Below are 26,230 nucleotides of genomic sequence, written 5' to 3' on the forward strand. Positions count from 1 at the left end.
GTATCTCATGAGTTACTCATGAGGGTGGGAGTGCTCTCCACCCTCCCCAGAACAGTTAATTATGAAACTGGGAGCACCTCAACATACTCCCAATCTGCACAACCACTCAGTGATGTTCCATTTACACACATGATGCTTTTACAAGAGATCACTGGATATATATGCACCCAAGTATAAATGCTAAGGAAGACTGGATCATAAGAGAGACAACTTGCAGTCAGTCATGACCACGTAAACAACACTGTGAATCTTCCTTCTAGGAAATAACTACTGCTTTCCAACAGCTAGAAACTCACTAGACTGAATGAAAGGACCAAAAGCCAGGTCAGGTGCCAGCTGCGTAAGAACCAGTTCCACCTGGTGTACTGACCTGAGCATCTTCCCATCCAGAATATTCATTAGATCTTATCTTCAACACACCACCCAGATGATGATCCCTGAAGTTGTGTAGGTTAAATTTCTGAGGACTAGTTGGTACTTAGAAGGAAATTATTATATCCTAGGCTCCTATCATACTCATACTCCTAAATACTTGATGCATTTTATGCTTCAAGGAATCCAGGAATAAATGGGAAGACTGTCCTGCCAGCCAGTAATCCTCCATACTTACTGTGTTGAGAGCATTAAGTGTGGTGTCATCACGGGAGGCTGCAACACAACCATCTTCTGTGGATCCTCCATCACACATGCCTGCAAAAGCTGCCATGCTCCTTCATAGTGTGGGGGGGGAAAAAAGTTTAAATTCTTCAGCTGCTGTTTGATGCACACCATGCAATATACAAACAGTGTATTTACACCTTACATGACAAACTACAGGGCCTTGTGATACTATGGGAAGAAGTAAAACAAAGAACCACAAATGCTTGTTGTGTAAACCTGAGACACCTCAGCATATGGAATAATTCATTGGAAATTGGAATCCAATCTAAGTGGATTTCATCAGTTAAAACCTTCACTGCAGGAGCACCAAAGCTTGGTCAGGATTATGGGAGATATAACCTCCATACATGAGGACAGAGTCTCAGCAGAGACAGCAAACCTCTTTGTTTGTTTCACCCTAAGAAAACAGCTTATAAACTGCATATTCCCCACACTGGGGAATCCTTTCAAACTACAATTTACTCATACTCTGAATTATTATGAAGCCCACCAGTGTACCTGATGAATCTACCTGCCACACCAGAGATCTGGAGAAAATGCAAACTAAAGCTCATTAGCAAGCCAGTCTGTGAAAGAATCCTGTGCTATCATGGCTGCTCCACTCAAAGCTGTCACTTCCCTTGCTACAGGTTACACATTCGACATCTTTCTACCATGGCAGCATATGCTGCTGGCTTTGCATTTTAAATCCAAAAGCCACAGTCAATGGAGAGATTCTGTGCTGGCCCAACATCAAATCAGAGCATTCTTATCTTGAACTAAATGTTGCAGCTTATCTGATTGACATCCATGCTTCTCCAAAGTGGAAGAGAGGAACGAGTGTGGCACACATGGCAGCCAGCACCTCCACTAAAGCACTCAAAAGACAGGGGAGGTATCTTGGCTGAAATTACCTTGCTGCCCTAAGGTACATAAGTAAGTCACAGTCATTGACTCCTGGCATCCACACAAGTTCTTCATGCTGTGTCACTGTGTCACCATCTGGGGAAGGAAACGGCTGCAGATCAGGAAGCTTAGCCTGGAAAAAATGGGAGAGTTCATACAGACATTACAGCTGTTATCAACGTCAGGAGGATGCACAAGGGTTGTAGTGAAGAAGTTTGGAAATTCTTTGGATCGTGATCTCGTAGAGGGAAGTTATTCAAACAACAGGTGGGGAAACTATTTGATCCAAGTTTCAGAAGTTTAAAGGAACAGGGTCACCAGGCCCCAATCTAACCACTGGATCCAACATTCCTTCTTTTACAAGGACAGCTCATCTGCCGACATTTCAGCTGTCTTAACACCACCTCTCAGTCCACCATTACTGAAGTCCTGCCTGTACACAGACCAAATACAAGCATAGCTCCAGAAATATTACTGCTTGACCATTTTGTAAGTCCTCTGTTGTGCAGAAGTCAAACACTGTTGGACAATTTACCCTCAAAGAAACAGTTTTTATTTGTTAAGAATTTGCTGTTAGAACTCCTTCCAGCCAGGGTAAAACATACTCCTGTAATACATTGATACAAAAGAAGGCAAGCAGGTGGCTACCATGTGTGTACCATTTTAGAACAGTAAAACACCCCACACAAGTTTTAAATCAAGTCCTCAGTAAATCATTAGAGCTAGAAAGAGAAACAAAGACACTTCCTGAAAGTGAGCTAGCTGGGTGAAATGATCTCTGCTACTGAACAAGTATCACACTGCATCCAGAGACCCAATTAGCATCTTTAGTCATCTGCTGCAATGGGATGAGATAGCTGAGAGCCTCTTCAGAAACAGCTTTTAAGCCCTGTAATTACCTCCCATACTTACAAGCTAAACATATTTGAGAGGCAACATTCAGACATACCCAGTAATTACAAGTCACAGGTTCAGATGGCTTTCATGTTCCGCTCTTTAATCTGTACTTTATTTTACTTCTTGCCTGGGAAAATGGGTATGTCATTGAACTTCTCTTCTGGAAATGGCTAAGCCAGCGTCACACCACGATGAGATTTCTCTGAGAGACATGTCTTCCACCAACCAGGGCACCTTCACCATTAACGTTCATCCTCACGTACCATAGGAGCACACTTAATGACTAGAGCTACTCCCTAAGAGCAACTACCTCCTGGTCATGAATTTGTTAGGCAAAAGTTTTCAGAGGAGAACATTTAGAGTCTCTCCTCCTCCACATGAGAGTGTTGAGGACAACTGCAGTTCTACAAAACATTTGTCTCCACTTGTGTCCCTACTTGCTATCGTGATACAAACAGGAGCTTGAGGGATCTGTACACTAAGTGTCAAAAAACAAACCCCAACAGTCCTCCATAGCATCTGCAGCATGGTTTGAGAATGATAGATTTAGACTGGAGATTAGAAAGAAATTCTTTACAGTGAGGGTGGTGAGACACTGGAACACAGTGCCCAGAGAGGTTGTGGAAGCCCCCTCCCTGGAATTGTTCAAGGCCAGGCTGGATGAGGCCTTGAGCAATCTGATCTAGTGGAAGGTGTCCTTCCCTATCACAGAGGGGCTGAATCTAGATGATCAAACACTTCCAACTGAAACCATTCTATGAATCTGCACATGCGCAATTCTAGGACAGTGAAGGCAACAGATACTAATCAGAAACCACTGCTGGGATCCCAAGGTTATTTCTGGATTCTGTCCTGCATACTTCATTCTCAGTGAGATGAGTGGAAGAAAGTCTGTCCATTCCTTGAGTCAAGCCCAGTGTGTAGGGCAGATTTATTTTACACTTTCCACAAAATGAGTCAGGCTACAGAAGAGGAAGCAGCAACTATCACCTTCAAACTGACTTCCTACGATGGCCTACAATCAACCATTTGTGTATCTTAAGATTATACCTTACACTAATTAACAGGATGAGGGAACATCCTCTTTGCCGTGACATTTGTCAGAATCTGAGGTGCTCAGCAAATGAGCAGAAGAACAATGGAAGTTTAAAATGTTAGCCAAGCAGAAATTAACAGTGTTCTAAATTGTTGGACCTTCTCCCTACTTTTTTTTTTTCCCATCTGTAAAAGCACCTGGTAATTACACCTTACAGCACAGGTGACTAATCCCTGCCAAAATATTAGATGGCAATTTGAGATGAAAGTTGTTTGGAAGGTATCATTTACAGTCCTCTTATTATGCCTAGTGAAAAGAAGACTACAGGTTTAATTGCCAAGGATTCTTTTTTCTTTCTCTAAATGCAGAACATCCTTAAGAATGTTACATAGGTTCCATAAATGTTTCCTTAAAACAAGATTTTTAACAGAGTCTGAAGGAATATTCATTTTAGACCTAATCTTAAGGACTTTTCCAGCCTAAGCAATTCTGTGAAAGCTTGGGACATAAGATCCTTGCTAAATGTAACTTCACAGCTACAGAATCTGCAGGCTCCATCCTTGATCTAAGACCTTAAGTACACATTGAAAAATTTTTATCAAATACAGTATCAGACATTCCATGTTCATTTAATCTTCATCAGGTTGCCCAGAGAGGTGGTAGCTGCCCCATCCTTGGAAACATTCTAGGTCAGGTTGTCTGGGGCTTTGAGCAACCAAATCTAGTTGAAGATGTCCCTGCTCAGACGACCTTTAGAGGTCCCTTCCAGCCTAAAGCTTTCTGTGATTCATCACTTGGATGCAAAAAATCCAGCTCTTGGGCAGCACAAAGTGAATATCCCAGGTAAAGGAGAGGACTCAGCTCCTCGTGACAGATGTGGCTTTATAATCCAGAGTAAGTTGTGCTTAATGCTCTTTAGAATAGATTCTTTCCAATGCTTATGAAGGATTCCCCTCAAATTAGAATGAGCTAACATCTAGAGTCTTGACCTTATTCTGCTCCCCAGTGTTTGAAGCCATTCGATGTCCTTTCTCACCTCCTATTTTAATAACCCAAACAACTTAATTGCTGCTCTCAGTCAAACAAACAATACAACTGAGGTCTCCCTACCTCTAAAAATCAAAACCTACCCTCTCTACAGCATCAAAAAGGGAAAAGAAAGCCTGCAGAAAAAACTGCCTGGGAAATACAAATAAGATCCTGTAATTAGAACATGATTTCTGTAGACTGTGCACAAAAGGGATACTTCAATAATCACCCAGAACTACAGTATGTGAATGCAGACAGCTTGAAAGCAGTGGTCTCTGAACAGCTGAAGTGGCAAAAGCATGCCCTCTGGATATTGGAACATGAACAAAATCCCTTACCTGATGGCTGGGTCCAACTCTGATTTCACCTTGGGTACTGTTTAGCCTCCTAGTATATAAAGAAAAAAAAAAAAAAACAGTAATGAGAAAGAAGTACAATTAATGCAATTTAGGATCATGTTCTGTATTTTCTGCCACTGCATTGGCAATGCAAATGGAATGAAGTACAATAGGACATGAAGAAACCAAGAAAAGCTGCACTCAGGTGCACTGCAGGCTGCACTGCAAACAGCAACAACCAACAGGGCAAGCCTGGAACACCAGGCAGACAGTTAAGAAAAGAATCAAGGTGAGCTGTCCCCACAGTGGCAGGAAGGCTTTGGGCAGCTGACACTGGGACACACATTGACCTCCTTCCTGATGGCTAGATTTTGTGCCCTGCAGAAGTAGCACCGACTTGTAAACACAGAATCACAGAATGGTTGGGTCATGAGGGACCTCCAAAGGTCATCCAGTCCAACCCCCCTGCAGGCAGGAGGGACATCCTCCACTAGAGCAGGTTGCTCAGAGCCTTGTCAAGCCTGACCTTCAGTATCTCCAGGCATGGGACCTCCATCACCTCCCGGGACAACCTGTTGCAGTGTTCCACCACCCTCATGGTGCAGAACTTGTTCCTAACATCCAAACTAAAACTGCTCTTCTCTGATTTCAAACCATTGCCCCTTGTCCTATCGCTGCAGGCCTTTGCAGTCCCTCTTTAAAAGCCCCTGCAGTTCTTTACATCTCTGAACTGCTCTGTGCTTTCTCCAGTACCTGCTATGCAAAGAGCCACCTGCCAACAAGCATCTGACTTCAGTACCATGTTCCTTCAACTGCTCATTTCAACACCAAACCTAAATATTTCATCAGCAAAACTAAATCAGTGCAGACAACACACCAAGCCCTCAATACCCAGGAAACACCACATTCCTTAAGGAAGGTCTTTATGGTCATTTTCATTTCGAAAGAGAAAATAGTTTAAATAAAAATATTTGAGTATTAATCTTTAAAGAACAGAGCCTTGCATTACTAGAATTGGCAAAATTCCTTCTTTTTTCCAGGCAGAGTTCATGGAAAACCATTCAAGTTACTCAGGATCTCACGTGCAAAATTATGCAGCTCTTGTTTTAAAGAAGCTAAAACAATTATTGCTGCTGCTAAGTCGTTTGCTAAAATCACATCAGATAGCATGACAGAAGCATGGAAAATCCAAAGAGCAATAAAAGTCTGGTCTAGTGGGAGCTGTCCCTGCCCATGGCAAGGGGGTTGGAACTAGATGATCTTCAAGGCCCCTTCCAACTCAAACCCTTCTATGATTGTATGAAAAGTACACCCTGTAACAGCTGTGTAAGTGAATTAAATTCAGTTTGTACAGAAAGGGTTTCCCTTCTACAGAACACATTTGGCCCTCACATTTTTTCCACTATTTTGAAAAGTTATTTATATAAAAAGCTTCAAGTTCCAAATGAACTGTCCTCCATGTAGTGAGAGTTATGCTCTGAAGAGCTCTGTGCTGCTCACACCATGGGCTGGAGCTACTGATACATCACGTTCTATGGCACAAGAACAAGCTATGATTTCATGTTGCAGCAGAATCACCCTGGCAACACTGCAAGTTCAAGGTGTGCCAAGATAAACCAGAACAACACATCTGACATGACAGGATTTATTTATCTTCCTATATTTTGAATCAACTAACAGAGTAAATAAAAAACTTTATCACTGAAGGGTGCCCTTTTTCTTTATTAAATATATTGGAAGATAAGCAACAAGAAGGCACATGAGCAAGACTTTACTGGGAACTAATTTCTCAAGGACTCCAGTTGAATCCATGAGGCCTCTCTGCTGTAATCTCACCCATCCAGCTCCTCTCAAGAGCCGGGTCATGAGATTCTATCAAGGCACTTGGTGCCTGAACATTGCTATTTGGGATACAGTTTGAAAACTTGAAAGATCCTCCAAGATTTCTGTACAACAGCATTAAACACCACAACCAATTGCAAAGGAATTCAATATCCTTAATGCCAATATTCGTCTTTTCCTGTAAGTTGCCCTTATATAAACTGATATCTTTTATCTATAATCTGCATATAAGGAGGATGACAAAAACCTGAATTTAGCACTTCAGTAACTGCAAGACATTGACGTGAGCCTCACCACACAGGCAGAAGACACAAACACAAACTTAACAGATCCCTATCGCTCATTTTCAAACGGCAAACCTCACTTGGTCTTGCAATTTGCTGCTGTAGGAGCAGTGACATCATTTGACAAGTCAGCTCCCACTCTGCAGGATTTCAGTGATCAAAAGCAGTGACTGAGAGTTTCCTTTGAACTTCAGAAATTGAAGATCATGACCATGAAGTGCCAGCTCTGAGTGACACAAACAGTGGATAGTCCAAACCATTCAACACCATTCCAAGTCTAAATGGTTACTGGAGGGGTTTTTGACATAATCATTTGTGTATCTTCATGAATATTTTCACATTGAAATTTCAAACTGTGCTGCACATCCTAGAAGTTAAACTTCACTTTATGACCACTCTGAAATGTTACTCATTCATGCATGAAGTAGGGAAACTACAAGAGTGGATCTAAATGGACCTTATCCAAGACAACATGGCAGGAGAACCTGTCAGACAGGAATAAACACAGGTTTTGTCATTCCCGGTCTTATGCTGTGATGTCTGCACAATGCTGCCTTGCTGGTAAGCAGATCTGCTCTAAAATAAGAGCCAAAAGACTCCCAAAAGGAACATGTAAAAAACGTTTCTCCAATGCAAGATGTGATCTGACACTATTCTCTTGTTTTCAGGTTATACAAAGAAATGACTGAACTAGAAAATCAACTTATTTACAACAGAATTATAAATTAAATACTAAGTCAATTTTTTTTCCCAGCTACAAGGTGTCAAAATTTTTTCTTGTGAAGAAGGGGAAGCTGACACCAGAAAATGCTGATGTTCTTCCTTTATTCCCAGAAGTCATTTTAAAGCCCTGCACATCTCCACTAGTCAGTGCAAGTCAAACTCCAAACACGTCTATGCTGTTTCTGCCAGCTACAATCTCTCACACCAGGCAGCACAAGGAGGTTTTGTACTTAAAAAGAAAATTAAGCTCTTTTCTATTTAGATAGGAAAACACAAACCACACAGCACTCCTAATATCCTCCAACTCCCAGTTTCTTAGGTTGCATCACAGTGAATGAGATAAAGCATTTAAGAATTAAGACTGACTAGAGGATGCTGGAGCATCCTGTAAACAACTGCAAAGACAAAAGCAAAGTTTTGGATGGGACTTCAGCTGCCAACTCTTCATGTGGAGTAATTTTCAGCTGCGGAAATTCAGTGGGGCCATGCATGAAAATCAAGTGTTGAGAGGAACATTTCTGTGTGTATTTCATCATTTACCATTTCCTGATTGTATTCACTCCTTCCCCTGCCCCAAAAGGGAAACACTGGACTGAAGGAAGCTCTTTCAAGCCTGCACTCCATCACACTGTGTTTCCAAAGGGCACAAAGCTGAGCACTCTGCAGTGGCACACAACCTGTTAAATCTCTCTTTTTTTTTTTTTTTTTTTTTTACTGTTTCCAGGTCCTCAGGAATGGCTTTGCAAATGGAAAGAAAAATTCTTGCTATGGAAACCGAAACGCACTGTAGATTTTTAAGCTAAATTATATTGGTGGAGAGCAATTACAATAATAATGGCAGGGCACTCTGTTTATTCTATGGGGAAGAAAAAAGGGGACCCAACACTGTATATGAAATCTGACACAAAAGAAACTGATGTAACAAAGCAGTATCCATAGCAACAACAACTTAATATTTCAGTCCTCTTCAGCTGCAGTGGATTAAATATAATGACAAGATGTTCCCTTTGAGAAGTAACCTGTTGCCATGGCAACGTTGTATTCTGCAAAGTAAACAGGGGCCGGTCAGAAAGGAGATGGAAGCCTGCGACTGAATATCAAAAAGGCAAGAAGCTTCTGTAGCAGAGCAGGGCAAAACAAGCACCCTCTAATCTGAGAGAGCCTTGTCGCAAACAGCTCAGAGAGAACAGAGAGGATGTTCAGCTCAATAAAGCTTTGTCCTCTCAATTCTAAAGCAACAGGGGAGGTTGGAGGTTCAAGGCCAAAAGCAGCACCGCTGAGAGAAACCAGTTCAGAGGTGAGGATGAGAAAGGAACAGGAGACAGCACAGGGTGGTGCAGAGCTTTAATTTATCTCCTTCAGAAAGGACAGAGGAAGGAAGGCTGGCAACAACAGTTGCTGCATGATTTCCAACAGAGAAACAGCTTTAACCCTCTCTGTCACCTTCTTGTCCATAGTGTGCACCAGACTCACTCCACTTACACCACAGCTGGCACAGCTGGCAGTCCCTGTCCATAAGAATAAAGCAGCACTGCAATGCCATGGAGGACTGAAACACAGAAACAGAAAAACTGCCACTAGACAATCTAAGCTGCATGACACCAGATCAGCTTTGAGGATAGATTGGGTTCAGGACTCTCAACACCGACAGCTGTGATGGCATTGCCAGAGCCATGCAGCAAAACTCTCCAGAGTTTGGGGGTGACGGCAAAAGCCATTCAGAGATTTCTGTGTAGCACTTCTCTGCACTGTCCTACCCTTGACATGCATCCAAGTCAGTTCTTTCCCCAGCACATTTAGTGAAGATCTTTGCTGGGAAGCCAGGCTTCTGAAAGAAAGTACACAGGCAGTATACATAAAGTGGACCTTCAAGGTCAGGGATCACCTGTACAAGGTAGAATCTTAAACTCTGACACTGCTCCTTTCATGTCTTCCTTTTTGCCACCGAAGTTCAGCAAGAAACATGCTGTGCAGTAATTGAACATTTTTTTTATACTGACTTCCATGCCTTAGAGAGGAGTGAGGGAGGTGGCACTGCTGCAGTTTCACACTGAACCCACTGTGTCCTTCATCAGTTCATCTCACCCAGCAACTGACATGGTTTCATTCTGTTCTGCTGTGCTCACCGTGCACTCAGTGCTCTCCACCACACACTGCACTTGCACTGCCTTTCTGGAACACCTGCTACTAGCCAGCAACAGCTCAGAAAACAGGAAAACAGCTTAATGTTATCATTAAGTTAAAAAAAAAAAAAAACAACAAACCCCAAACCCCCCTAAAAAAAAAACCCAAAACAACTAACAGCCACCACCAAAACAGAACACCACAACCCAAACACCACATGTAGGACAGCATTCTGTGCTGCGCATCTAACCACTCTTGGCCTAATCACTCCTGACTCTCTACCACTGTGGTGATCTGTAATTAAACTAAAGGAATGGTTCAAAAGAAAATGGTTTTTAAACTGCCCAAATCGCTCAGCCACAGCCTGCCTCTCTCAGTCTGAAGCTCTTCAGAGCTCTCAATAAAGGGTTTGTAAGACCAATTCTCTAAAACCTGCTGTCTGCTGCACCAAGTGCACATCATCAACACAAACTTACAGTGCAGAAGAAGTTGCAGCCATTAAACTAGAAGCACCTTTACTCCAAGTAGCTCTCACTACCCTGAAATGCATTTTTTAGAAGGTGACACAGAGCTCTCTAAGCTGAGACCAGAAGAGGTCACAGATGTAGATTCATAGATTGCATTGGGTGGCAAGGGACCTCAAAGGTCATCTTGCCCAACCCCCCAGCAGTCAGCAGGGACACCTCCAATTAGAGCAGGCTGCCCAGGGCCACATCAAGTCTGATCTTCAATGTATCCAGGGATGGGGCCTCAAACACCTCCCTGGGCAACCCTTTCCAGTGTTCCACCAAAACCAAGGTCAGATATATGCATCACAGGCATAATAGATCATAAATTACAATCACACACTTCAAACACTGATGTAGCCAAAGAGTTATTATTATAGGGAAGATGAGGTACATAAATGGAAAGCATGATGCAGTCAGACACCTCTTAGATATTTTTGATTTCTATAAAATCAATGTAAATCTCAAGGAGTTAGGAAAGAGAAAGTCTCAAGAAGATTGGTTGGGGTTTTTTCTTTAAAAATCCTTTTATGTAAATTATCCAGTACCCAGAGATTCAAAAAAGGCTCTTCAGAGACAATTCTAAAAACATCTGGCAAGAATCGTTTTGTTCCTATCTTGAGGGACAAAACAGGAGAGAACAAAACGACTGCATTTCAATTTCAGCTGGTTAAAAAATAGTTTATCAGAGCCTGAAAGGGACTAACATTATGTTTAAGAGACCCATTTGGTAGGACATAGCTTCATTTTATTCCATGCATCCATAAAACCAAATTCAGAACTTCCCTTGCCACGCTCCTCCGCCATGCAAAGCTACACAAGGCTCTGTCTGCAAAGATTTAGCTATAAACCAGAGCTTTACATTCATTTGTTCCTGTGCAGCACTGAAGCTGTTGAGATTTCACCCCAGTGATGCAAAAACAGGCTGCCCACAAACATGGTAAGCCTCTGTCATACGTCACAGCTCCCTGTGTCATCCATCACAGCTCTAGCCTTACTTTCTCCAAACATCTGCTTATAGTCACTGTTGGGGGACAGAATATTGAGCCAAACCAATCCTCAATCTGACCCAAGACCGTTATTATGCATTCAATGTCCTTTTGTTACATGGTTTAAAATCCAAAAGGGACAGTCAGGTTCATACCACTCAAACTTTAACCAAAAACCCCTCCACAGATACCACAAATTTATGACTCTGGTACCTAACAGAATTGGTTCCTTTTTCACCCATCCAAACTTCAATTTTTGCCCACACTGAGTTGGTTACATTGGTTTGTACATTGTATGGGGATGTACACTATCCACAGATTAAATAATGTCAACCTTTGCTAATCATTTTCTACATTAAAAATTTTACTTCCGGCTACCCCATTTCATGTGTCCAGGTTAAACTTGTGCCTTAAATATTTTTTCAAGCAGGATTTTAAAATACCTTTTCTCAAAGTAGTATCTTAAGGCTCAGAAAATAATCTTGTTCTAATGGCAAGTAAGATTAAGTTTTGTTTAAAACCTGTTGTAACAGACTGTAATAATAATAATAACAGTAATAAAAAAAAAAGAGCAATTTTGTGTTCCAAGTGAAAAATCAAACCTGTATTTCAGGCAAATGAACTTATACTGGCAGATTTTTGGTGATTGCTCAATCTAAAGCAGTTATGAATAAACGTGTAGTGACAGTGGTATCTTCAATACAAGTTCAAACCTGCTGAGTGCAGCCAGAGCTTTAAGGAAGTGCAGAACTCTTGCGTTCTGCTGTTTGGAGAAGGAAATAGTAGCAGAAGCTGGAGTCCGGGAAAGCTTTTTCAAGCTAACGATACTTCTCATCAGGTTTATGAGAAAAGAGACCAGACAGGCCTTAGGAGTATTGCTCCCTACTCCAAATGCAGGATGGAAGTGATCATAACACAGCCAGTCTAAGAGAGAAGTTCAAAAGATTCATACAATAGTTTGGGTTAGAAGGGACCTTAAAGATCATCCAGTTCCAACCCCCTACCATGGGCAGGGACACCTTCCACCAGCCCAGGTTGCTCAAGGCTTCATCCAACTAGGTCTTGAACACCTCCAGGGAGGGAGCATTCACAGCCTCCCTGGGCAACCTGTTCCAGTGTCTCACGAGCCTCACTGGAAAGAATTTCTTCCCAATCTCCAGTCTAAATCTACCCTCCTCAAGTTTCAGTCCATTCCCTTTCATCCTGTTATTACAAGCCCCTGTAAAAGGTCCTTTCCCAGCTCTTTAGCTCTTTTCAGGTACTGGAAGGCCCCCTGGAGCCATTTCCTCTCCCAGCTGAGCAGCCCCAACTCTTTCAGCTTGTCCTCACAAGGTAGGTTTTCTAGCCTCTGATCATCTCCTGAATTCCTTTGGTCCTGCTCCAGCAGTTTGATGTCCTCCTTGTGCTGGGGGCACCAGAGCTGGATGCAGTGCTCCAGATGGGGTACTTCCTGCAAAGGAGACAAGCAGTATCTCCACATAGTTAATTACCTGTGTGGGTAATAGCCTGATGGTGGATTTCATTGATCACCTCTCTAATGCTCACTTTCCAGTATTTGTTTACCTTCAAGTAAGGAAGGCACCAGTATTTTGATCCCAAGTTCAAAAACAATGAATTAGTAGAAACCTTTGCACGATGTGAAGTTTATCTGGTCTACAGGTGAGTTTAATAGAACTAGAATGTTACTTATTTAGAAGCAACATTTACGCTAAATGAATTCAATGTGGAATTGTGTTGCTTTAAGTGTTTATCCTGCACTGTTTTTAACATGACCAGGCAGTACCCAGAGCAGATATTCACTACTAAAACAGACCATGTCCTACAGAAGCACCGTTCCTGCAGCACAATCACAGTTTGTATGCAGGACAGTGGAACCAGGCAGCAGCCCAGCAGTTAATTTTTTCCCCACAAAGCTCCATCGAGGTTAGATGCAATGATCTACCACTCTTAGCTTGCTTGCCAACACCAGTCTCCAGCTTCCTGGAACAGCAGATACATGGAGAAACAACACCATGTGTTAAAGGTGATAAGCATGAATAATGTGAAGTGTAAAACAAACCTGAAGATATCCCCTAGTTCTACTATACACCTGGAGAGGCAAAACTAATTAAAACAAATTAGAGCCTAAAGAATTGGGGGGTGAGGGGGAAGAAGCAATCTTACTGATTTAAACCTTCAGAAAAAACTACAATGCAGCCAGAACAAAGGGAAGTTAAAATACCAAGTACCTGGCCACTATTTCTTCATCCAAAGAACGAAACCCCAAGCACTTCCCATAACATGTTTGTGACTTCTACAAGTTGGGTTTAGTGAAACTCTAACTCACCAGACCACCAAGCAACAGTCCCTGAACCAGAGAGAATCTTCTGGGCATCCCACCAGCTGAAAAGTTCACCCTTAGTAACAACTGCATAACCATGATGAAGGAGAAAGGGTCTTTCCAGTGCACTGCGTATCTTGCCAGTACCACAGATAACTTAGAGCAGGCAGCCCTGCTTCTCTACTACTACCAAGGGCTTTTTTTTGGTTTGATTTTTTCCCCCCCTTGTTAGGTTTTGTTGGTTTAGGTTGGGTTGTTTGGGGTTTTTTAGGTGGGTGTGGTTGTCTGTTTCTGTTGTTGCTTTAAAGTGTAACAGTCTCATACATCTACACCCAAACCTAAAGAATTGCTTCTGTTACCAACTGACCAGCCACACAACTGACAGAACAAGTGAAAGACATTTGTGTTGAAGCATGTCTGAAAGAACAACTGAGATCTCAAAAAGCATTGATTGTCTCCTGTGGTGAGAGTCCTGCCACAGGGAATAAAACTACCTATCCATTTACTAGAAGCAGGAACCACCTGATTCCACACAAGCACAGAATGGACACCAGAGGCACGCTTCAAGTGGGAGTCCTGGGAGCCATCACCAACATCAGCTCCCAAGTGCCAGTGATGAAGTGAGGAATGCCTTACTTGGCATATTATTCCAGCAGTAGCCTTTGCCAAACAATACTTTTGTTGAGGACCAGATTGCTTTGTTATGATCTAGAAGTGCTTCCATTTTTTACCACCTGTAAGTCGACCTTCTAAAAACAAGCCTGACCAAATTTCATTTGAAGTGGCACTTTTTCCCCCAAGAAGTGGCACTTATTCCCAACCTTTTTGAAATGCATGCACAAAGTATTGCTGAAAATTGGCACCAAGAAGAGTGCTTAGTACCCTTCCCATGCCTTAATGCGTTCCCTTCTGCTTTTAAGTCAGCATTTAAAACAAACATTAAGGACACAAGGTCCTGCAGAGCGATGTCAGATTCCTGCACTCATTCAAGTAACTCCTTTATCAGGAAGAAGAATGTTTCTAAAGCCCAGACCTACTGACACATCTCTTTCAAGTCTGAGGTGATTCAGCCAGACTGAAGTTCAAGGGAACTGTGCTCTCTAATCATCAGCATGACTTTGCTTCAGTCAATGGCAAAACCAGCCAGTGACCCACAGCAAATAGGTGCTCCTGATTTGTATGCTCTATGAGTATAACAGGAGATAGAAAAGGGAATGACACTTCAGACAGCATACAGATAACAGACGTGGCACTAGCAGGGCAAAATGATGCAGTCTTATTAATCATTCAATCCTCAGCTCCTGACAAGAGCAGGAAGATGGTCCCAGTAACACACACAGCACAGGTGAGTGACTGTGTGTGTGTGTGCAAGGCTAAAAGTCAACCTTCTGCTATAAAGCTCCAGAGATGTCACTATGAGCGGCACAAAGCATCCTGTCACCTTCAAACTCAATACACTCCACTAACTCAGACAAGTTACCTTGACTGAAGTACTGCCCCTCAGCAACAGCCCCCACAGTGCCGAGATCAGTTCTGCAGACCAGGAGCTGCCCCAGCAAAACAGCATCCAGCTCTGCACAAATTCAGACAACTGCTGTAGGATCAAATTTGCCTCCATTCACTACTCTCAACGCCCCTCAAACCCCTTTACATTTAGCAGTGACAAGTCACCAGTGGCTGTCCCACACACACACCTCAAATCCAGAAGCAGCCATCTCATCATTACACAGACCTGCAAAGCCCAAGCCCTTTATTTTATTCAGATCAGTCTAAAAACGTGGTTTCTGAACCTGAGAAACATGATGTGGGTACAGCTTACACAGCTCTCCTGTGACAGCTTCTCAATGCTGAGACAACATCGCTGCATTTCAGATGCACAAGTGATATCTGTGACTGAGGAGCAAGCAGAGCCATGCTGGCTGCTATTTATTTTTTTTCCTTAATAGTTGAGGAAGTAGCAGCAGGATCCCTGCCCTCAATCACAGTGAGAACCACCCCTCCTCAGAGCAACCAATGGCTGATCCACGACCCTCCTGTAGCCTTCTGCAGACTGTTGCAGGCCCCAAAACATTCCCTAATAGCCACTTTGGTAAGGCTGCATCCCGCAGAGCGCCTCTGCAGCTCCCTACAGACCTGCCAAAAGGTTGGCATGCAGACAGCACAACTGACATTCAAACTGCACCACGAGGGGATAAAACAAGAAGCATAAATATAGAAGCCCACCCAGCTTCAACGTTTTGCTCCATGCACCCCTTAAGGCAGCAGATTCCCTGCTCAGTGCCCTCATGCACCGGGCAAACAGCTGCAGAGCAAAGCTGCTGTGGTTCCGAGGTTCTGAGGAACATGCAATAGTAATGAAATGATTTCATAAACATTGCAGAAGTCACAAATCACAGCAAAAATCAGCACTGTTTAGGGGAGGCCAGAGTGATGTAGCCTACCTGCAGGGGCTGAATGGATCATCCATGACTATGACAGGCTCTGGTGGGTTTAGATGTATTCCTGAACCCTCTACTTAACAGCTAAAACTCTGCCTTTTCCACTCTACCAACTCAAAATGGAGGCACATGCAGGCTGAGAGACCTCAGAGAGCTTTCACTGAGCTTGTGCTGTGACCTAAGCCTGCACGCAGAACGCAGAAACTTCGCCCTCGGACTGACAGGACTGAGCATGTGCTGTGACCCTCCCTCATCCACACAGCCTCTCACAACGCAATCAATCTCACCCTGCTGTTTCCGTAAATACAGCAGCGGCAGCCCGAGCTCTCCAGCAGCCTCCGCAGCTCCTGCCGCCTGCGAGCGGGGACGTGTGGGGCCTTAGCGAGGGGATCTGGGACAGCCAACGCCGCACGCCGCGGCCGCCCAAACTCTGCCTCCCGCCAAGCGAAACCTGCATCCATTTGCAAAGGGCTTCTAAAAAGCTTCTCCCCTGCCCCCCAGTTTGCGATTAGCTTTTAAACGAAATTATTGAAAGGCTCAGAGGTTGTCACAGATGCAAAGCCAGGAGCTTTGCGTTTTTGTATGCGGTTTATTGGAAGCAACAAGCTGGTTCATAAAATATTTGTTCTACCTGTCAGTAGTGCTAGAGAGGAGAACATTTCCAGGTCTGGGGCCCCCAACACAAGGAGCAGGTCCAGAAGAGGCCATGAAGGTGATCAGAGGGCTGGAACACCTCCCCTGTGGGGACAGGCTGAGAGAGTTGGGGCTGTTCAGCCTGGAGAAGGCTCCAGGGAGACCTCAGAACAACCTTCCAGTACCTGAAGGGAGCTACAGGAGAGCTCGGGAGGGAGTTTTTACAAGGGCTTGTAGTGATAGGACCAAGAGCAATGGCTTTAATGTGGAAGAAAATGGATTTAGCCTGGAGATTAGGAAGAAATTCTTGACAGGGTGGTGAGACAGTGGAACAGGTTGTCCAAAGAGGTTGTGGATGTCCCCTCCCTGGAGACAGATATTCAAGGCCAGGCTGGATGAGTCCTAGTGGCAAGTGTCCCTGTCCATGGCAAGCGATTGGAACTGGATGACCTTTACGATCCCTTCCAACCCAGCCATTCTACAAATCTGCTCCACAACTCCTGTTGTATTAACAGCACAAGTGGATACACCTTTCTTGCTGCCCATATTATGTTACCTCCCACCCCTTCTTGGGAACCTTCACCAACAGTCTGGCTCCTTCAATCATCCTGCAGTAATAATTCAAACCTTCAGTAACTTGAACATTTCAGCTGCTGTAGCTCTGCTGAAACTATTTGATGCTATCAAAGCTCACTCAATTGGAACGAGCCATTCCCTAAGATACAGGATAGGGGGGCTTAGCTCTTCTGTATTAAAAATATTGCAGGAGGGAGCACATTCAGAACATTCAGGTTTTCTTAGACTTCAGACTAGAAAAACTACTCCAGATATGTCACCCAGTCTTTACCAGCTGACTGATTTAAGCAAGAACACTTACAAGGCCAAATGTATGTGGCTTTCATCTCTGCTACAGCTCAAATGCATCTCTGGATTTTTCTCTTGCTGTTGTTCTGTTCTCAAGTTCACAACAGGATGTTGAGGAAAGTTCTCAGCTTTTAGTTCAGAGATAAACTGAGCTGGGGACACCTAGAAATAATGCATTCCAAACTATAGGAAGTGCAGCATTAGCCAGAAAAGACAACTCAAGGAACTTAGACATCCATTTATATATCTAAGTAGTGTGGGGAAGAGCTTGTCTCCTGTTTAAAGGGAATCAACTGGAAAGCACTCACACACATGACAATACTCAATACTGAGGGTGCTCATCATCTTCCACGATGCTTTCCTGGGAATACTGGACTAGAGAGGTACAAAACAACTCTGCTGTAATTCAGTAAGACATACAGAAGCCATCTGTTTCACATCACATGGGCATACCATACAAACAGCCCCCAATTTCCCCCATCCAGAGGATTCCTGGTTGTATTTAAGACTGCTAAATCTATTTGAGAAAATAAATTGGACATGCAATATGCTGCAGGAATTGTCTTATTTAAGCAAAGTACACCACAAACTGTCAGAATGTTCCACTAAATGTAAGAAAAATAAAGAATTCATTTCAAGGCTCCAATTTGAGACAGAAGGATAGATACATTTTAAAACTTCTATGATCATTTCACCCTCTAGGCACTGTTACATGCAGAGAATCAAAATATTCTGACTGCTAGAAATTAACTAGACAAAAAGATCAAGATAGCAAATCAGTGCTCTGCGGTCCTCTTCAGCCTGTCTCTAGACACTCTCATGAAATGTCCCTCTCCAGCCTCCCTGTAGGATCCCTTCAGGTATTGGATGGCAGCTCTAAGTTCTTCCTGGAGTCTTCTCTTCTCCAGGCTGAACAACCCCAGCTCCCTCAGCTTATCCTCAGAGCAGAGCTGCTCCAGCCCTTGGATCATCTCTGTGGCCTTCTCTGGACTCACTCCAGCAGCTCTGTGTCTTCCTTATGATGGAGACACCAGAACTGGACACAGTATTTGAGAGGGGTTCTCACGAGAGCGGAGTGAAGGGGCAGAATCCCCTCTCTTGACGTCAACCACTATTTCCATTAGAAAGAGGTAAATAAATAAGTAAGAGGCTCTTGATTTAGTTTTTCAACAGAAATCCCCTTCCAGACAACGAGAACAAGAAAGAACAAATCACCTTCAGATCAATTCCTGGTACACTCCTCTCAGAGACACACTGAAACCTGCTTAGGTCACTATGTCACCCAACAAGACACTGCAGAAGATTAAAAATAAAGGACAAGCAAATTTTGTGGAATAAAAACACAAACAAGATCCTGGTCTCCCCAAAACATCTACTCAGAATGTTCACCCATGCCTTGAACACTGGGGTTTGCTTTGTTTTACAAGGCAAAACAAAGTTGGAGAAGAGTGATTTGGATCCACAGCCATGAAAACAGGTTGTTGAGTATCTGATGCTTCCTACTTCCAAGTAAAAATCCAGCAGCATCTGAACCTACCTATATTTACAGATGTGTCAGGCAAAACTTCACAGCACACCTATTTACTCCCAAGAGCAAAGAACCAATTGCCAGGTTCATGTCAGTACACTACCAGTATCAATGTGGCACTTGGCACAGGACATCCTTGAGGAGGAGTTCAGAGTCATCTCTCTGAGTCTCTACAGGATGGCTGAGTACAAAAGGAAGGACTGGAGGAAGTTCTTGCTAAAATTAGCTACATCTGGCATTGTTCTACAGCCAGGGGTAGTAAATAGAGTTGTAGTAAATGAGTGGCAAGATGTGAGCTGGTGAAAAACAGCTGTCTGAGGTCAAGCAGCATGTTGAGCAGCATTCCCAAGCCTTGCTGTGTATTTCCTTTTACAGGCAGAGCTGATTTCTGACTCAAACACCAGAACCATCAGCTTAACTCAAGCTGGTGCAGCTACTACTTTTCTGAAGGGGTACATCAGGTCTGCTTTTCTTTGCCCAATGTTTCTAAACTAATTTAAGGCCACACACAATTAACCAGCCATTTGGAGAACCTAAAAGTTGGAGTGGGATTTCACATTGGTGGAATTGATAGTCAGTGTCAGAGCAGTCACTTCTCTGAGGACATGTGAAATTAATTATTTTAAAGTACTCAGCATAAAAAGAATTTTCTTCCTCAGCTGGCTATAGAAGTTTAAAGGAGATACTCCACACTCTTGAGAGGCAGGAACATATTTTAGATCTAGTTACTAGCTTGATTAACTCTCTATTCAAGGTGATAACACTCAGCCTCTAGCTTTAAGATCAGTTTAGGGATTTATGCCTCAATCAGATTTTTCTCACTGATGTGAAAATTCCAAAACCAGTGTGTAATCTTCTACAGAATTCTATAAAAAAACCAAACCCAAACAGTTGGATACACCCTGTAAAGGAAAAGTTACCCCAAAAAAGCACAGGTTTACCAACTGCAGACCACAGAACAACAGAAGGATCACAGTTGGTATTTCCCAAGCTAAATCTATATAGTCAGCAAGCTCCAAGAACAAAAAGGCCTCTTCCTCCACATCCACTGAATCAGTGTTTTTGATGTTTTGGGGCTCAGGGATTTTTGCAGGTTCTTTTGTAAATGGAATACATGAGAACATAGAAAAATAGGCAGACTCTCAACACACCAAGCTGCTTCTGAGAGTCCTGGAATAGTACCTGAGCCTCTTACACTGAAGACAAAATAAAATCCCTCAAACAAATCTCTCTTGAAGATGCAATCCACAGCTCCAGCTTGTTTGGTCTAAGAAAGCATTCTGTCACACATTTCTACAAGTCAGCTGAGGGCTCACACTGCAGTTCTTAAAACCTTACCTCTGACATAGTTCATTTTCTATCCTTTTCATATATATAAAAAACACATTAGAGAAGCAGATCAAATGGAAGACCCAAGTTTTGTTTTCATAGACCAACCACCAACAGGTTGTCCTGGAATGCACATTAAAATGCTTCAACTTCTAAAAGCAAGATACATCTAGAATTAGGTATTCATAGATGGATGGAATGGTTTGGGTTGGAAGGCACCTTGAAGATCATCTACTTCCAACCCCCCCGCAATGGGGAGGGACACCTCCTACTAGGCCAGGTTGCTCATGGCCCCATCCAACCTGGCCTGGAACACCTCCAAAGCAGCAGCAAGCACACAGTTCACAAAATAAAGAAATAACCTAGACATAAGTCTTTCATTCTAAACCTCCTCCTATTCCAAGCCAAAATACAGACTTGAGAAGACAGAATTCAAGAAACCCCCGGCTGTAACCATATGAACCACCCACATTTTGTGAGCTGGCAAGTCTGAGTAATTAGTTGGTCACTAAGTGCTGTGCTTTGTCATTTCATTGATCTTTTCAGGCTCAGTCATTTACTAATAGCTGGGAGAATTAACAGCTACTTCTACATAGAAAGTGGGTTTGAAACTGCACTGCCAACTCCCACAGATGGCATTTCATAAAAGAGATCGTTCATTAACCACAGAACTTGGCCCCTAATGCAGCACTGAAGACAAGTGATGCAAGAGTTAAATACAGGGGTCAAGCACAGTGCTGAAGATCATGACACACTTCATAAACACCCTGCCTTGTCAGGCTGATGAAAAAAACCCCACGCTATTGAAAACTATTCTGTGTTTTCATGCTCCTTTTCCCAGAGCCCACACCATACACTACCAAGATTGCCTCCTAGGGACTTCCACTGACAACACTGAACATAAACTGGATGGATTAAGGGAGATTTCCTGGTCCAATGCCCTGTCTCAGATATGCACAGTTCAAAAGACTTCAGAGTAAGGTACAGGAAGCCTCATAAACAGGCAATTAGACAACAATATACCCACACAGGGAGGTTCTTCCTAACCCAAGCAGTTAGTGGTTGGCTACGCCCTAAAGTGTCAAGATTCATATCTGCATTAAAACCAGTAAATCCACCACAACAACAACTGAACAACTGAAACAGCCATTATGTACACACCAATCTAATCCCCACTTAAACCAATACTTTTCTCAACAACCTCTCGAGAAATCAAGGTCCAGAGCTTATGATGTTTTCTGCACTGAAAGAAACAAACCAACTTTCAGCCAGCACAGCCCTTGAGCCCTGTTCCACATTACTAATATTTTACTCAAGTGCTCATAGAAATACACCCCTAGAAAATAAACTCTTTAAGGCTGGCATTTGTAAGACTTCCTTGCTCATTTATAAAGCATTTTAAAACTACAGAGGTGGAGAAAAGAAGTCATGTTTTGGACCTGAAAAAATAATGAAGGTGTAATGAAGCAGGCCTACAAAAAAGCTGGTGAGGGACTTATGAGGATGTCAGGTAGTGATAGAACTGGGGGGAATGGAGCACAACTAGAAATGGGTAGATTCAGATTGGTTGTTAGGAAGAACTTTTTCACCATGCAGGTGGTGAGACACTGGCACAGGTTGCCCAGGGAGGTGGTGGAAGCCTAATCCCTGGAGGTTTTTAAGGCCAGGCTGGATGTGGCTGTGAGCAACCTGCTCTAGTTTGAGGTGGTCCTGCCCATGGCAGGGGAGTTGGAATTGGATGATCCTTGAGGTCCCTTCCAACCCTAACAATTCTATGATTCTGGAATCAGCTTTGCTTTCCAAAGCCAGCTAGTAAAGATGGCTTGGACAACTCCCAGACAGACTGAAGGATATGACAGAGCATGCTGAACATACCTCCTGCAAATAGGTACTCATTCCCCAAAAAATACTTTCTGTAACTCTAATTTGCTCTAAGCCAGCAAGATTTTTTGCTACAGGACCCTAAGTGACTACTTAGACTTAAAAACTTTCCCTTTGATTTCTTAGAAGTGGTCAATTTCCAACACTGCTCACTAGAAAGTGGAGATGTATTTTAACAAGGCATTTCAGAGGGGTGTGTTTAGCCAGTGAGGCAGCTAAAAACTCTTGATAATGTTTACAACCTTGAAAAAAATCCACAGTTCTGGAAACCTGTTTTGAAGCAGTTCATTAGTTACCCACAGACACATCCTGATGTCACGACTCACTGCACGATTTTGTTATCTACTCTTAATTTTTCTCCTCTACACTCAGCTTCTCCCTCACATTCCCTCCCATACCACCTTCCAATCAACAGCATACTTGATGGCAACTTTTCTTCCCTTGAATGGTTTCACTGCTCCTACAGGCCCCCAGATCAGCGGGGTAAGGCTTGTTTTAAGAATCATTTTACTTACCTTGTCTCTGGATTATAGCCCAGTATGTAGAAAAATGAATCCACTCGAGCTTTAAACTCTCTAGCAGCAAATATGTCAGAGAAATGGGAGATGTTACACTTCCCTCTGAAAGAAAAAGGGGAAATGGTGTTAAAATTCTATCTTGAATAACAGTTATTTTAATTAAGTGCCACTGCAATCTGGGTAGAAGCCACAGACATCCTTGTGTTCTCATAAATGTCTAAAGCATCATAAATATAAAGCCTGCTGTAACAAATAACCATGCATATTCCTCCCATGGTGGAAAAGGAGGAAAATTCAGTTACAGTGTCTCAGATGGTGTTCTACAAACATTCATTAATTCTCATTCAGCCAGCACACAGTCCCGAGGAGCCCAAATTTAATTAGACTAATGAAGAATATCTATCCTGTAAACACAATCCTGAAAATGTCTTATTTGCAAAGTTTTTTACAGTCCTATTACATTTACAGCCCCAAGGAAGCTTCAAAAATTCTGCTATTCACATTATTTGGGAAGTCAGCTTTTTATTTAGCAACCTAAATGAAGCTTTAGTTTAATAACACTTCCAAACAGAAAGCAAAGCTGTGGTGGCTTTACCCAGGCTGCAATCCTAACAATGCAAATTCCAAACATACAAACATTTCTTCCTTCCTTTCATGTACAGAGTAAAACACAAAAGGGCATTTAAAAAGAGAGAGAGGAAAAAACCAAACAAAACCAAAAACATAAAAGAGGGTTTGTGGGTGCCCCCTCCCTGGGGGTGTTCAAGGCCAGACTGGATGAGGCCTTGAGTGGCCAAGTCTAGCTGAGAGGCATGCCTGCCCATGGCTGGCAGGTTGGAGTAGATGATCTCTAAGGTCCCTTCCAACCTGAGCCATTCCATGATTCTACGATTTTGTGTTGTCATTTAACACACTGCAGTTTACTGCCACCAAGTAAATCAGATCAGAAGTGGCAGAGACAAATGGGCCAGACAGCTAAAGACTTCCTGCTTTTGATCTCAACTTGATTCAAAGCAATAAACAAAGCACAAGGTTTTGCTCTTTTCCAGTGTCAGGCTTTCTCGCATTAATACAGATGGCATCTCCTCTCACTTGCATTTGCTATTATAAATAAGCTGCTATGGGGCTTATTTAACACTGTACAAAAAGGTTTGCCAGCCTTGGTTAACATTGAATGAAGTGCTATTGCCACCAAGGACAGCAAGAAGAATAATTATGTTGCCTGTAGTAACAGTGGATGTCTGCCTGTTCTCAGCAGAGCTTAAAAGCACTGCACACTTGACAAACTGCACTCTGAAGTTGAAATGCCAAGCTTCCTTCCCCCCTTCCTAATCTTTTCATGGTAAAGCACTTCAGAAAAGCTTCCCCATCAACAGCCACTAAGAACTTTGCCTTGGAACATGAGCTCTCTGATACACATCAGCTACTCCAGGTGAGGAAAACACAGCAGAAGGATGAAGGATGAATAAAACTGGCGACAGTTTTAAGACAAAATCGATAGGGCTCTCCTGCGAGCTGAGGCTGCGTAATTGCCCCTATGATTGCCTAATTCTCAGTCAATTGCCTTTCTGGCAAAGGACAAAGCAGCACTGGATATTGCACAGGTCAGGGCAGGTTGTAATGGAACATTAACAAGGTCCATAATTGAGCCGTCACACAGAAACACTGCAAGACAAACTTCTTCTCTGATACTTATTCCAGCCCTGGTGGCTGTAGCTGTTTTCCTAGACAATGAGAAGGGGTGTTTGGTTTGGTGTTTCACATGAAAGCCCCATTTTAAAAATATTTGGGGGAAAAAAAGACTGTTTCCTCTCAGTAATGCATCTAACAGCTAATAAGCATTTGCCAGCACAGTTTGTTCATAGTGTTCCAGACAGCAGTACTGCATCTTAGAAAGCTAACAGGGACGTAACTTGCACCACACACTTCCACAGGGATCTACAAGTATCTTCAAGATATTTTCTTCCACTAGTTCTAGCAGAAGATTGGTAGTTACAATCTGAGTTTACTTCCCAGCTTGTCACTCATTCACTGTGTGGCCAAAGCCATTTGTTAGCAGAGGGCAGAGAAATCCTCTAATAGTTCAGGATTTCATGTTAACTTTCCTTTCACACATCACAATACATTCTGCCTACTCCATGTTCTCAAGCTGGGGGAACACCACATGCAATTCCCTTATGTTCCTCTCATACGCTGAAAAATTACTGACATTTATTAATCCCAGTTTGCTAGAAAAGACTCAGCAGAAATACCATGTTTATCCTGCAAAAGTACATTCTCTCTGTTATCAGCATCTTTAGATGCCATCTACAAGCCTGTCTGAATTACCCAAAGTATGAACAATCCAGAAGACAGAAGAGAAACCATATGCCAGCAAAGAGAAACCAAAGAGTGATCTGACAGGCGCCTGTGGTGTGCACTTCCAAACAAAAAGAAGGCAGATAAAACACAAGACAGGCTGAGGAACTGATCAGTTGGGCTTTCAACAGCCTTCACATCTTGCAAGGGGAGAAGAGAAGGTTATGTTTCATGTTTGCTTGGTGTACACACAGATTCCATTTTTATCTTTCCTTCTTTAAAGAAAAAGGCTGTAGAAGTTAAAAAGCTCGCAGGGAAAATTCCATGCACATTGTTCAGTTTCTCTCTCTTCAAGAAGAAAGATGTCCAAGGTTGGTTCCAGCCAGACAGCCAAACTCCTGCTAGCTTGTTTCTAAGCACACAACGATTTCAAATTGGAAGGTGACCTTCTGTACCTCAGCAAAGGCGCTGTGGAATTCCATGAGATGCTAGCACACCACTGGAATTTTCAAGAGTTTATTAAAAACAGTCTAATATGTAAATCAAAGACATCATTCCACCCATGGAACAGAAGTTGCAGCTAGTTTGTCTTGAAGTAAAGTGGCTTCAGCAAAGTGACTCTGAATAAAAAAATGTCTCCAGATGGTTCTAGTGAAACACCATCTGAGCATTATTATCAGGGAGATTATTCAATTTGCATTTTGACAATATCCATGCATGTTTGGCATGCTGAAAGCCTGCTGAAAAAATGATGCCTCGCTCCTTCTACTTGAAAACATTTTGAAGTCCTGATGTATCCCTTCAGCCTAGTCAGAGGTTAGCCACTGAAGTTAAAAACTCGGTGAGTCAAGAGAGCAGCAACCTCCAGGGAAGGGCAGAGCACAGAGAGAACAATACAGGGGTCCATTACCCTCTGTCTGTACAGCTAGTTTCTAATGGAGCTCTTAGCTCAGCTGCAACAATGACAAGTGCCTCAGAGAAAAAGCCTTTAACGCAATTTAATCAGGGCAGCACACTAACAGTCACTTCCCTGGGAGCTGCTATTGTTAGGAGTGAAATCAAACACGGAGGAGGAGGGCAAGGTTGGATTTCTGCGGGAACCAGCAGC

The 26,230-nt window shown here is 42.9% G+C and overlaps 1 protein-coding gene across 1 annotated transcript in view; it reads right to left on the reverse strand.

The window, feature by feature from the left end:
* Nucleotides 1-26,230, reverse strand: part of RERE (arginine-glutamic acid dipeptide repeats) — a 169,814-nt gene that overhangs the window by 90,098 nt on the left and 53,486 nt on the right. The window contains exons 5-8 of the mRNA XM_054394838.1: nucleotides 22,822-22,926; nucleotides 4,846-4,894; nucleotides 1,554-1,678; nucleotides 611-710 (exon numbers count right to left, since the gene is read on the reverse strand). Coding sequence (XP_054250813.1) covers nucleotides 611-710; nucleotides 1,554-1,678; nucleotides 4,846-4,894; nucleotides 22,822-22,926 — 379 coding nt within the window. The remainder of the gene's footprint in view (nucleotides 1-610; nucleotides 711-1,553; nucleotides 1,679-4,845; nucleotides 4,895-22,821; nucleotides 22,927-26,230) is intronic.

The sequence above is a fragment of the Indicator indicator genome, chromosome 32 (genome assembly GCF_027791375.1).
Source record: "Indicator indicator isolate 239-I01 chromosome 32, UM_Iind_1.1, whole genome shotgun sequence".
Lineage (NCBI taxonomy): Eukaryota > Metazoa > Chordata > Aves > Piciformes > Indicatoridae > Indicator > Indicator indicator.